Below are 12,697 nucleotides of genomic sequence, written 5' to 3'. Positions count from 1 at the left end.
GAGCAGGGAGCCTGATGCGGGACTCGATCCCGGGACTCCAGGATCATGACCTGAGCCGAAGGCAGTCGCTTAACCAACTGAGCCACCCAGGCGCCCTCTGCAATTGTTCTAATAGATTGATAGATGATGGCTGTTGTTCCCTGAGGATTAAATTATTTACTATTATGGTTTAGGAGAAACTTAGGATGGAAACTTTCCTCTTCTCAAGTGCACAGACTTCCCTAGTTTTGTTTTTTTTTCCCCCAAAATGCCTATTACAAAGCTTTGAGTAAATGAATAGAAAAAGAAATTTAGTTACAATGAAAATTAGGCAACGATCTATCTAACCAGCAGGACTATAGTGCCCCAGGGCTGATTTAGCTCAATCACAGGGTCAAACTCATAATGCATGTTGCATAATCATTTGCAACTATGCTATGCCTTAAAGTTGTGGTTTTTAGGATGTTATACAGTCAGGAGGAGTGGTGTTTTCAAGAATCGCTTTTGAAGAACAACTGGGCAACTTGAAAATGTTCTTGACTTTGACCACCGAATCCACTTCTGCGTATCTATCCCAATAAAATAACCCTAAATTTAAAAATAAAAAGTTATAAATGAGATGATTTTATCATGGGATCACTTAAAAGAGCAAAATATTAGTAGATGTAATCGTGGAATGGTTTAAAAATTCTCTGTTGTTTTTGGGTGGCTCAGTCGGTTAAGCATCTGACTCTTGATTACAGCTCCTGTCGTGGTTTCAGGGTTGTGAGATGGAATCCTGCGTTGGGCTCTGTGCTCAGTGGGGAATCTGCTTGAGATTCTGTCTCTCCCTCGCCTTCTGTCCCTTCCCCACCCTCGCTCTCTAAAATAAATACATAAATAAAATCTTTTTAAAATATCTATGTTGTTTGGGATATCATGCAATCATTAAATACGGTGCTTTTGAAGACTCTATAGTAACCTGGACACATCTTTTAATACTAATATATAAGAGCAGCCTGAAAAAATGAACTTAGAAAATGATTAAAACAATGTAAAAATTATGCCTGGAAAAACTGATAGAGGCAAATACACTGAAAAGTCAGCTAACAGAAGGTATACAGGCCATGGTTCCTCGTATTCATTTTAAAATTGTTACTATGATTGTTTTGGTTCAAGTTGTGAACTCAACAAAGCCAATTTGGTCATGTGCAACCACTGCTTTTTTTTTTTTTTTTTTTGGTCAATATGAATAGCTCTGAATAGTATATATAACTATGCGCCTTCTCTCTCCTTCCCCTATACGCTCAACATCCTAGCTACCAGGTAGTATCTTAAAATGAAAGCAAGTGTCAGACCAAATTCTGACATGCATTCAAGCACTTCTTAGAAAAAGATACTAAAAGAGTGTGTATAACTTGTTCTGTAAGCAGGATGAAGTCCTTATGTTCTGAAATTTTAGGTGCTCTACCACCTTTATATGAAAAATCTGCATGAAAAAAATAGGATTCAAGGTATAGTCATCAAGGTATGGAGTTGGCATGAGGTAACCAGAAAACTTCCAGTTATTAACTGGTCCCAGAACTGTTTAGGAATCAGCCTTTTTGCACCATTTTTTCACTTTTTTTTTTTTCCCACACCCTGGATAGTGTATCTTCAAAATATTTTAGCCAGTCTCATATCTTGACGGCCACTGGTGTCATAAACAAAAACTCATTTTTAATACATCCCCTGTCCCTAGCAGAGGAAAAGGTAACCCCTCTCTAGTAGAAGATGCCATCTGGAGCAGCCTCTATAATTCTTTTTATAAGCAAGGTTAAACATTCATTCAAAAATTCTTAGATGTATCTTTAGTCATAAAGTCAAGAAAGGAAGAAAAAAACCTCAAACAACAGCAATAGATCCACAGGTGATTCAGATATTGAAGTTAACAGATGTGGGTTTTATTTTTTTTCTTTTAAAGATTTTATTTATTTATTTGACAGAAAGAGAGAGAGAGAGAGAGAACAAGCAGGGGGAGTGGGAGAGGGAGAAGCAGGCTTCCCGCTGAGCAGGGAGCCCGATGTGGGACTCGATCCCAGGACCCTGGGATCATGACCTGAGCAGAAGGCAGACGTTTAACTGACCCAGGCGCCCCTGGATGTGGGCTTTAAAATAACTATGAATAATATGTTCAAGAAAATTGGGGAAAAGATAGATAAAAAAGAAGGAGGATTTCTTAGACTTTCAAGGAATTGGAATCTAAACATAAAACATCTAAAACTAAATTACTGTTATCGTAACAGTGTTGTATTAAAAAACATTTCTGCTGAGTGTGAGCTGAGATAAAAAAGACAACACTTTTGTGGAGCTCGGTGACAGCCTCCGCCACCCCTGACACAGTCGACGCTAGGAACGTGCAGCTGCTGCGAAGGTCCAGACCTCAGCAGTGATACACCACCGACTGAAGCCCCTGCAAGGGAGCTGTGCTGGGGTAGAGGCTTGGAGGCCGGGAGAACGGCTCAGGGGGCTCAGAGGAGCCAGCCGAACGAGATCTCCATCCAAACTCGGTTTAGAATCGGCTGTAATAGGCAGCAACATTGTTATGGGAACTTGGCAAAAATGAAATAGCAGTCAATATAGGAGATTTCCAAACCACTGATCTTCATTTTTTAAAAGATTTTATTTATTTATTTGAGAGAGAGAATGAGCAGGAGAGAGCATGGGTGGAGGGGGCAGGCGGAGGGAGAGAGAAAGGCAGACTCCCAGCTGACAGGGAGCCCGATGCGGGACTCGATTCCAGGACCTTAGAACCATGACCTGAGCGGAAGGCAGGCGCTTAACTGACTGAGCCACCCAGGCGCCCCAAACCAATGATCTTCAAAGTGGGGTGCAGGCAGTCTGGAAATACATAGATACTCTGTTAGGTTTTAGGCAAGAAATGTTAAAACTTTTATATTTGAGTCACCTTTGAAATGCCTGTATATTTATTTTTATTGTGTACATACTATATTGGTATTGTGGAACATACTAACTTATAAATAAATAGATAAACTTTGTGAGTGAGTTCAAGTTTTGTTTTGTTTTTACTGTCAACCAAAGTATGGAGACCATGTCTCTAAGCCTACATATTCATTTACCAAATTCCAGATTGCTTCTACTACCTCATGATTCAAACCCCATCACAGCTGGTTAGTGTCTGAATTTGCAGTTTCGTTTGCTTACCTCCGTTTTATCCTTCTATAATTTCTTGGAACTCAGAACTTTCTGTGAACTAGATTAAGATGGCAATCTTAATTTTGGGGAAAGAGAATAGTTTTCTTAGAGTTAAGTTTCCTATACATTTTTGGTTAAAACTTTGCCTTTTGCTATTATTTGTTTTCTACAGTCCTCGTAAACAATAAAATAGGTGAATAAGTAGTAAATTAGTTATAAAAGAAACAGTAAGGTATAGATTTTTTAGCTTCTCTGGGTTTTTTTTAATGGATATATGCTCTTAGGTGTGATTTTTTTTTTATTACAAATGTATAATAGACTCATCTAACTATTCTAACCTGGTATGATGGAATTAAACTTAGCACATTAAGGTGGAATGAGGGCCCCCTGACACCCAAGATTTGCTGATGTCTTGAAACACTTGAGAAGCATTATTTTCTTTTATGGCTTTGATATCTGGTATATGTGTCAATAGCACTAGGAACGGGAACTTTTTGAGCTGACATAAATTTTGTGTATGCATAAATACATTGATAGTCGCGAGAGCAGATTTTGAGATTAGACAAGGGAAGGAAGTGAAGGCCCTTGGCAGTGGAAGAAGAGAGAAGTCCCACTAGGAGGCATGGAAAACACACTACACCCCACCTCCCGGTTTTGCCTGGGAGAAGCCCTGCATCTTAGAGTCTGAAGAATTCGAAGAAAACTCAGAGGTCATTTAGCCCAACTGTGACTGAGGGGGTTCCCAGGATGTGGGACTTGCAGTTTTAAAATGGGGAAAGTCCCAGAAAACCTCACGCACCCTCCCGCCTTCTGTAAGGATCCGTTCCTGCATGATAAACATAGGGTACTACTGTTTCGTTTACAGATGAGGCTGCTGGTCAGCCACATCTCTGTCAGAATGCTCTCAGTGATGGGAAGCCAGGTAATGGGTCTTTAGAGGCTAACTTCTCCAACTGAAATATTTTCCCCTGTCATTTACATGCATCAGTCCTTTCTTATATGCAAATCACAGGTCTTCAGTTTTATAAGTTTAGAATATCAACTTGTTTGAGAGGTTAAAAAAAAAAATCAAACAACTCTACCTCCCTTATTCCCCAGTTCAATGTCATGATTTCAGTTTAATTCAGCCTACAAGGCCTGTGCTAGGCCCAGGGAGAGATCTAATAAAAGGACATGGACCAATGAACAAATCTACAAAGTGATATATTGGACACATTGATAAATGTGTCTAAATATGGGAGTCCAAGATAAGTGCCTCTTTTGGAATAAAAGTGTGTATAAATATGCAATGCTTGCAAGAAATAGAAGAGCAGATAATTAAGTCTAGGCCGCAGCACTTCATTTGCTACAGTTTATCCAATCAAACTTGACAAGTTAATTCAAATGGGCTTGATTGAGTATATAGACATCTTCAGCTCTCAGGTAGAATGACAAACTTTGATTAAAGAAAAAAAAATTGTATTGTAAAAATAGTACTATAAAGATAACTTTGAGAGAGAGGAAAGACTGAAGGGAAGTCACAGCTTCAATTATAATCCATATTCACTAACTGTCATTATTAACAAGGAGATAAAACCCATTATAGTTAAATGTGCATAAGGTACTAAATTTAGCAGCTGTGCAATAGCATTGAAATGCAAAATAAAAGGGAAATCTAGAATAATTTTTGCAAGGCAAAATAAAGAAGAGAGGTTAACATTAATATTAGAAATACAATTAATTTGGCTGGAGCGGGCAAGCACATGACTTAACACTAGGCTGAAATGTACTCTAAGGTAAAAATGATCTGATTTTTCTTTCTTTCCATTTTTTAGATTAAGTTTCTACACAGGCCAAATATACCAGATGATCGTGAAATTTCCACTTCAATTTGCATGCCTAAGTATAGTCTTGCACATTAGAAATGAGAACAAAATAAAATGTAACCAATAGAATGTAAGGGAATACATCTTTAAAGATGGAATCAATTCTCAGACATTTGAGAATAAATACTTGGTATCAATTAAAACAAATTTAAGCTTGGGTCATGACTATCAGATTTTTCTTCATTCTACTGATAATTCTATAACATCAGTGTAACCTGATTTCTGGATATTTTTTTCCATGCAACAGATTCTTTGTTTAATTGATGTGTCTAAATTTTCAGGTGATTTGGAGGTTTGAAATTTGAAGCCAAAACCACAGAAGAACATGCTATGCACGTGGCAAGTAAGTCTATAGACAGCATCCTATTTTTGTCCTTGAAACTATTTTATATGATGGTTATCTCTAGTGCTGGGATTTTTTGGAAATCTTATAATTTTCAGCAAGGAGATGTCTAGATGTGACTTTGGATCCTGAAATTCTGGCCAGTCATGGACCCAAAATATGCAGTTTTAAGATAAAATAATGAAATTGGAATAACTGATGGTGTTTTACACACACAGTGAATTTCAGACAATGGATTTTTAGTTTGATTACAAGTGCTAAATATTTTTTTAATTTTAGTTTGAGTATCAAAAATAAAAAGAAAAGTATACTATTATCATTTCTACACTATTTAAAGTGCAAATAAAAAATGAGCCCATCATATTAGGATATCTTCCAAAGAGTAAAGATACTAGGAAGGAATAAATAAAGTAAAGGGAGTAACACTGTTGCCTCAAACGATGGGTTAGTCTAAGAAACAAAGGATCAGAAAGAACTTCAGAGGGCTTCTTAATATATATTTCTTGTTTTGTTGAATACATGTGATCTCTCTGCTATGTCTCAGGTTTTTTCTTTTTAACCTCACTCATCTTCTTCTGGTCTTCTCTCCTGATTGTATTTCAATGGTGTAAATGAGAAGGCTGTGGTGATGCTCTACTTCCCAAAGGAATTTTATTTTATTTTTTCTTTGAAAATGAAGAACTATCCTCCACTGGCTGGAGCAGGATTTTAGGGTGAAGATAGGGTTAGGCTGCCTTCAGGTTCTTTATACAAGGCTCTGGTCATTCTATTTTACATTTTTGCTATCAGAATTATTCTGTATATCAACAAACCTGACCTTACTCAAATAATTTTGATTTTTTTAAACAGATCAGGGATGTCACTAAGTATGGACATATCTGTGAAAGGCTTTATATAGAAACTAAGGTATCTTTCTTAAGGAATGGGGGGACAAAAGTAAATGTGATTATAATTCATCATACAATTTCTAAACCGTGTCATTGTGAATCTTTCACAGTAAGATGAAATGTGTGTGTGTCTGCATTCTTCCTTATACCTACAATATTACATCTTGGGGTCATTCTCCCCAAGACTTTTGCTATCTAAATCATCTTTTCAACTATATATGGATAGCTGAAATTCCATCCCTTCAATATCTCTGTGAGAGAGTATGTTGTCTTCAAGAAATTAGAAATGGCAAATTCCCTTCCAAACCTGTTTGTATGCTCTACTGGTCCTCAAAACTAATGAGGCTGGATTTGCATTTATTCAGTTCTAAATAAGTCACTAAATAAGGGTAATCAGTTAGTTAGGATGTTATTCACCAACACAGGATACTAACTAATTCATGAATTTAACCAATGAACGTGGGTGAGATTTTTTTCATTTATTTTAAAGAGAAGCCAAAGAGTTAGAAGAGTTATTTCTTCTTTTAAATTTAACTATGTTTTTTTTTTTTTGAAAGATTTTATTTTATTTATTTGATAGAGAGAGACACAGCGAGAGAAGGAACACAAGCAGGGGGAGAGGGAGAGGGAGAGGCAGGCTTCCCGCCGAGCAGGGAGCCCAATGGGAGGCTCGATCCCAGGACACTGGGATCATGACCTGAGCCGAAGGCAGACGCTTAACGATTGAGCCACCCAGGTGCCCCAAATTTAATTTAACTATGTTTTATTGTTATTTATTTATTTTTGTTTGTTTATTTACTTCTGAGGTAAAATTGACACATCATAGTGATTCAATATTTTTATACCTTATGAAATGATCCCCATGCTAAGTCTAGATATCTTCTGTCACCATACAGTTAATACGCTATGATTGACTCTATTCCCTGTGCTCTACATTACATCCCCATGACTTATTTATTTTATAACCGGAAGTTTGTACTTCTTAATCCCCTTCACTTATTTCACCCATCTCCAACTCCTCCTCCTTCTGATAACCAATGGTTTGTTTCCTGTATTTATGAGTCTGTTTCTATTTTGTTTTTTAGATTCCACATATGAATGAAATCATTATTTGTTTTTCTCTGCTGATTTATTTCACTTAGCATAATGCCCTGTGGGCCCAACCATGATGTTGCAAATGGCAAGATTTCATTCTTTTTTATGGCTGAATAATATTCATTACACACACACACACACACACACACACACACACACACACGGATCCTTAGGTTGCTTCCATGGACCCTTAGCTTGGCTATTGGAAATAATGCTGCAAAGAACATAGGGGCACATGTATATCTTTGGATTGGTGTTTTCATTTTCTTCAAATAAATACCCAGAAGTGGGATTGCTAGATCAAGAACAGTTATTTCTTGCATTGAAATCTCAGATGAACTCTGAAAATCACTTACAGAAATAGTTTCTTAAACTTCTAAGTCTAAAACTAAAGACTATGACAGTCAATATATGTATATACACTCCCAAACACCACTTACAAAACAAAACAAGAAACACTAGAGAAGAAATTTTAAAGAACTTTTAAAGGTCTTCCTAATATATTGGTTTCTTATTCAGTTCAGATATTTTACCAGACTAAGATATACATTTTACCCAAACACATAAACCAATTTATGAGAAATTTAGGAGTGTATTGTTTTTACATAATTCCCATAAATTAATGGTCATTTAACTCCTATTATACAACCCACAGGTAGTTACACCTCTTAAAGCAAACTTTCAAGATAAGCTCACTATATGGTGGAATACCAAACCTTAAGTTTTACTCCCAAATTAAACCTCAGATTAGTATTCTTTGTAAAATAAAAGATTTGGAATTTCTTTTCATAGAATTGATTTTGATTCCTCTATACAACACTCAGTAAGTATTTACTGAGTGTGTACCATGTGCCAAATGTAGCGCTATTTGGATTAGGAGGTAATGAGGACTAAAATAAACAACAATAACATATTACCTAACATTAAAGGCCTCAATTAACAGAGAGGAGAGATATTGACTAGGTCTTATGCTAAGCATTTTCAGTAGGCATCTCAATGAATCTTCCCAACAACCCCCTGTAATAGGTACAAGTGTAACCCATTGAACAGGTGAAGAAACTGGCTCAGGGAAACTCAGTAACTTGTAAAGAGCACCCAAGTAGTGAAGAGCAGGATCAAAAATAGAGCCTGTCATCATTTGGCTCCAATCCTATGCTTATTCAGCCTACCATAAGCTTCCTGGTGCAGCACCTCAAGAAAGAGACAGTGAACCCTGGGAGGCAGGAGGGAGCTGGTGTCATAAAGGAGGTGATTTTTTTTTTTAAGATTTTATTTATTTGACAGAGAGAGAGAGAGAGGGAGAGAGCACGAGCGGCGGGGGGTGGGGTGGGGTGGGGAACAGCAGGCAGAGGGAGAAGGAAAAGCAGACTCCCCGCTGAGTAGGGAGCCCGAAACGGGGCTTGATCCCTGGACCCTGGGATCATGACCTGAGCCAAAGGCAGACGCTTAACTGACTGAGCCACCCAGGCGCCCCAAGGGAGGTGATATTTTAAGTGCATCTCTAAATAAACTGTTTTCAGGCAATTGTGTCAGGGAAAGAAAGTTGGAGGGAAGTATATCACAGAAAGGTGTGTATAGTATTATAGGCATGTCCTGTAGAGCAGGTAGAAAGTCATGAAAGAGGATAGCATGTTTGCCAAAATGCTGGTGGTATGAAGAGTGCCTAGGATGGGAGATGGGGCTGTGTAGGTTGGTAGGACCACCTTGAGTGCCACCTAGATTTTATCCTTTAGGTAGGCTTTGGCGTGGAATAGGAGTGGAGTAGACAGGTCCTTGAAGGATTTTTAAGCAGGAATGAGTTATCAGATTTGTACTTTGAAAGGTGACTCTGGCAGAGAAGTGTGGAAGAAGGTGCATTGAGCGGGGATGAGGGATGGTGGTGGTGGTGGAGAAACCAGAGGCAGGAAGCCCACACCTTGTTCTCTCTGAGAGATGACGAGGTTATGAGAGACTAAAGGCTATTGCAGGAGAATAGAGAGAAGTGACAGATCCAAGACAGAAACTTAAAGTTTTGATGCCCAATTGAATCCGTGGAGAGGAAAGGAGATGAGAGGGACTCCCATCCCATCTGGGTGGGATGATCCTCAGATTTCTGAATTGGAGAGCTAGAATGTAGTGCTCATTTCCAGGACTCTAGAAGGAGGAGCAGTTGGAGGTGAGTTTTGGATGTGATAAGCTTGGGGTAACTGTGGGTCATTCCATTGGGAGATGGTTAAGAGGAGGCTAGACACATCTGGTTGTCACTATTCCATGAGTGGTTCTACTCAAGAGCCACCCTTTACCTTCTATCATTATCCTGCCTATCCTATCAGTCACCAAGGCCTGTCAATTCTACCTTCTTAAATATTTCTTTAATCCCCACTTACATATATCTCTGAATTGGTCATTTGGATTCATGTGTGCAGTGCCAAATAACAGTAAACACCTTTGTGTTTCTATAAGGCCCTTCAAAATCAGATCTTCTTCGGCTTTATCCTTCTTGACACCATCCCCCAGAGAGCCTGCACTCCAGCCACGCTGAAGCAGCCACACTTCCCACAAGATCATGATCTCTCACTTCAGTGTCCAAGAACAAAGGTATATGTCCAACTCTGACCTCCCTCCCTGGCTACACACCAGAGAGAGGCAATAATGAATAAGACAGGGCTGACCCTCCAAGAGTGCCTAGTACACAGAAAATTGTGGCTCATCTGAGTCACATTTATGTCCTTTCTTCGAGGCTCACTGACAGCAAAAAGCTAGGCCCCCGGATGTTCATTTAAATTAAGTAGGCAGTTCTACTGCAGAGAATCTGGTGGTTACTTAATCATAACATAAAATAGATGGTTCATGTACTCACGGTGTTTAATTCTACTGGAATTAGTGAAACTGTGAGAGGAGTTCTATTATATATGCCATAAATATGTCCTGCATGTAAAAAGTTAAAATAGCTTGTTTTATTATGCTACAGTAAGCAGAGCAAAATTTATAATAAAATATTCTGCTGAATACTCAGAATTCTTTTTTTTTTTTTTAAAGATTTTATTTATTTATTTGAGAGAGAGAATGAGATAGAGAGAGAGCATGAGAGGGGGGAGGGTCAGAGGGAGAAGCAGACTCCCTGCCGAGCAGGGAGCCCGATGCGGGACTCGATCCTGGGACTCCAGGATCATGACCTGAGCCGAAGGCAGTCGCCCAACCAACTGAGCCACCCAGGCGCCCTGAATACTCAGAATTCTAAAAATGTCTTGGCTGTATATAGGATAACCCGCAATTACTTTATTATCATTTAATGCATAAAAGTGAAATTATTTATGGCCAGAAACAAACTTTCAACTTTCACTTGGTAAAGGCAATATTTTATTCAGCCCAGTCAAAAACACTTGTAATAATCTTGCTTAAAGTAGTTCATTCAGATTAAGCCCAAATTATCCCAGAGAATTAGTATTAAAAACAGGCTGGGAGTTGTTTGAACTGTGATAACCCCAAAAAATGAGAGGATAAACATTCTTCTTGCTAAGATTTCTTTGGAAAACCCCTGTGCTGCTCCAAGGAAGATAAAACAAAGGTAAATAGCGTGTGCAACCAAAATCTTGCTTAATAGAGTGATTTATTTTCTGGCCTACTAACCACTGACAGGAGCACATCTATCTTTTCCCAGCTGCCCTGGGTTTATTCACCCCTCTGAGCCTGAATTCTGAGAGCAAGGAGTGGAGTGCAGAGAGTTTAAGACCTCTATAGATGGATGTGTGGCATCCATCACATTGCAACTGAATTTTGGCTTGAGTTTAAGGTAAACTATTCAATCGCCTTGTGCCTCGGTTTCCCTGTCTACAGAACGGGGATTGCTGAAGGGGTTAAATGAGATCATACAGATCTTGGAACAGTGCCTGGCATATAGCAAACCCTCAACATATGTGAGTTATCATTATATGTCGAGAGTTCCCCTCAGCGTCCCAGTTGCCCTGTCTTTCTAAATATTAGCACGATAAATAGAAATGGCATCAGAACGTGAGGGGGCAGAGGCCACGTGATCCCTCCACGAAAGCCACTTGCAGGGGCCTTCAGAGAGTTGGCAATAAGCCGGGAAAAGGAAAGGTAGGCGCGTCGGTGGCCCGCGCGATTTCCCGCCGCGCCCGCGTCCCGGGCGGCGGGCGGGCTCCGGGGGCGCCCGGGCCACGGCGGCGGCGGCGGCGGCGGCAGCGGCGCGAGCGGCGCCTCCGGGCCGGTGAATCATCCCGGCAGACACCGAGAGCCGCGGCAGCAGAGAGCAGCGCTGGAAAATGGCTGAAGCGGGCACGGGCTTTCTGGAGCAGCTCAAGTCCTGCATAGTTTGGTCTTGGACTTATCTCTGGACCGTGTGGTTCTTCATCGTGCTCTTCGTGGTCTACATCCTGCGGGTGCCCTTGAAAATCAACGACAACTTGAGCACAGGTAAGGCCGGGGCCGCCGGCCCCGCGGCGCTCACCCCTCCCCCGCCCCGGAAAGTTAGTGCAACTCGCGCGGGGCCGCGGCTGGCGGGGGCGGGAAGCCGGGCGCGCGCTCAGGGACGCGCCGGGGCCCGCGCACCCGACGTCCGCGGCCACCCGCCGAGCACGCGGCGCCTCAGGTGGCCGGGCCAAGCTACCGGGTCGCCGGGCCCGTGTGGGGGCGGCCGGCGGCCTTCCCCGCCCCGCGGCCCCGCGGAGGTGGAGCCGCGCCGCGCACACGCCGCGAGGCGGGCCCGGCAGGCGGCGACGGCACCGCGGCCCGATGGGGCCGCTCTGCTGGCGGCCGGTCCGCGGGCGACGGAGGAGGACGGGCGTCGCGAGCCGGGGAGTTCCGGCGGACGCCCCTGGGGTGTCGGCGCGCGGACCCCGAGGTTCTCCTCAGAGTTAGACCGTGCCCTTCCTCACACCCTGTGGGCCGAGGGTGCCGAACATCCGAAGTGTAGTCGGACCCGGCGTCTCTCCCCAGCCGGCGGCACTCGGCCGGCTGAGGGCGCCTCGGTGGGCGGGCTGCCCAGGGGTGCCCGGCGCTGGAGCTCCCCAGCCGGAGCCGAGCCCGGACCAGGGGGCCGGGACTGTCCGGGCTGCGCCCTCGGGGGCCCGGATTTGAGCCCCCGCGGCTGAGCGGGGAGCGGCGTCGCTCTGATTTCCAGGGGCAGAGGGATACCTTGTTAGGGGTGTGGATGACGTGTCGGGTTACCAAACGGAATGTCAAAGGGACGAAAGGAGAGACGGGAAATGGAATTCGTGATGGTTTTAAAGGCTCTCTCTCCTTCTCTGTACCCTCTCCTCGCCCGCCTTAGGCTCTGGTAACTAGCCTTGTCCGGAATCTTTGATAAAGCTCCACAGGCTAAGAAGTGAGCCCCTCCTGTCTCATACGGTCGTAAG

General features: G+C 42.0%; 1 protein-coding gene across 6 annotated transcripts in view; it reads left to right on the top strand.

Annotated features, from left to right (window-relative positions):
* The first annotated feature begins 11,414 nt into the window (after positions 1-11,414).
* Positions 11,415-12,697, top strand: part of ST7 (suppression of tumorigenicity 7) — a 232,255-nt gene continuing 230,972 nt past the window's right edge. Inside the window, exon 1 of one of the 6 annotated variants that reach the window (XM_081800214.1) lies at positions 11,415-11,756. In XM_081800214.1, the coding sequence (XP_081656340.1) occupies positions 11,606-11,756 (151 nt within the window). In that variant the 5' untranslated portion in view covers positions 11,415-11,605. The remainder of the gene's footprint in view (positions 11,757-12,697) is intronic. The other 5 variants (XM_081800210.1, XM_081800207.1, XM_081800209.1 and 2 more) reach the window with 5 other exon arrangements.

This window comes from Leptonychotes weddellii, chromosome 12 (genome assembly GCF_054177405.1).
Source record: "Leptonychotes weddellii isolate Sample4059 chromosome 12, ASM5417740v2, whole genome shotgun sequence".
Lineage (NCBI taxonomy): Eukaryota > Metazoa > Chordata > Mammalia > Carnivora > Phocidae > Leptonychotes > Leptonychotes weddellii.
Note: the sequence above shows the minus strand (reverse complement) of the source record. Positions and strands in the feature narration are given on the sequence as shown.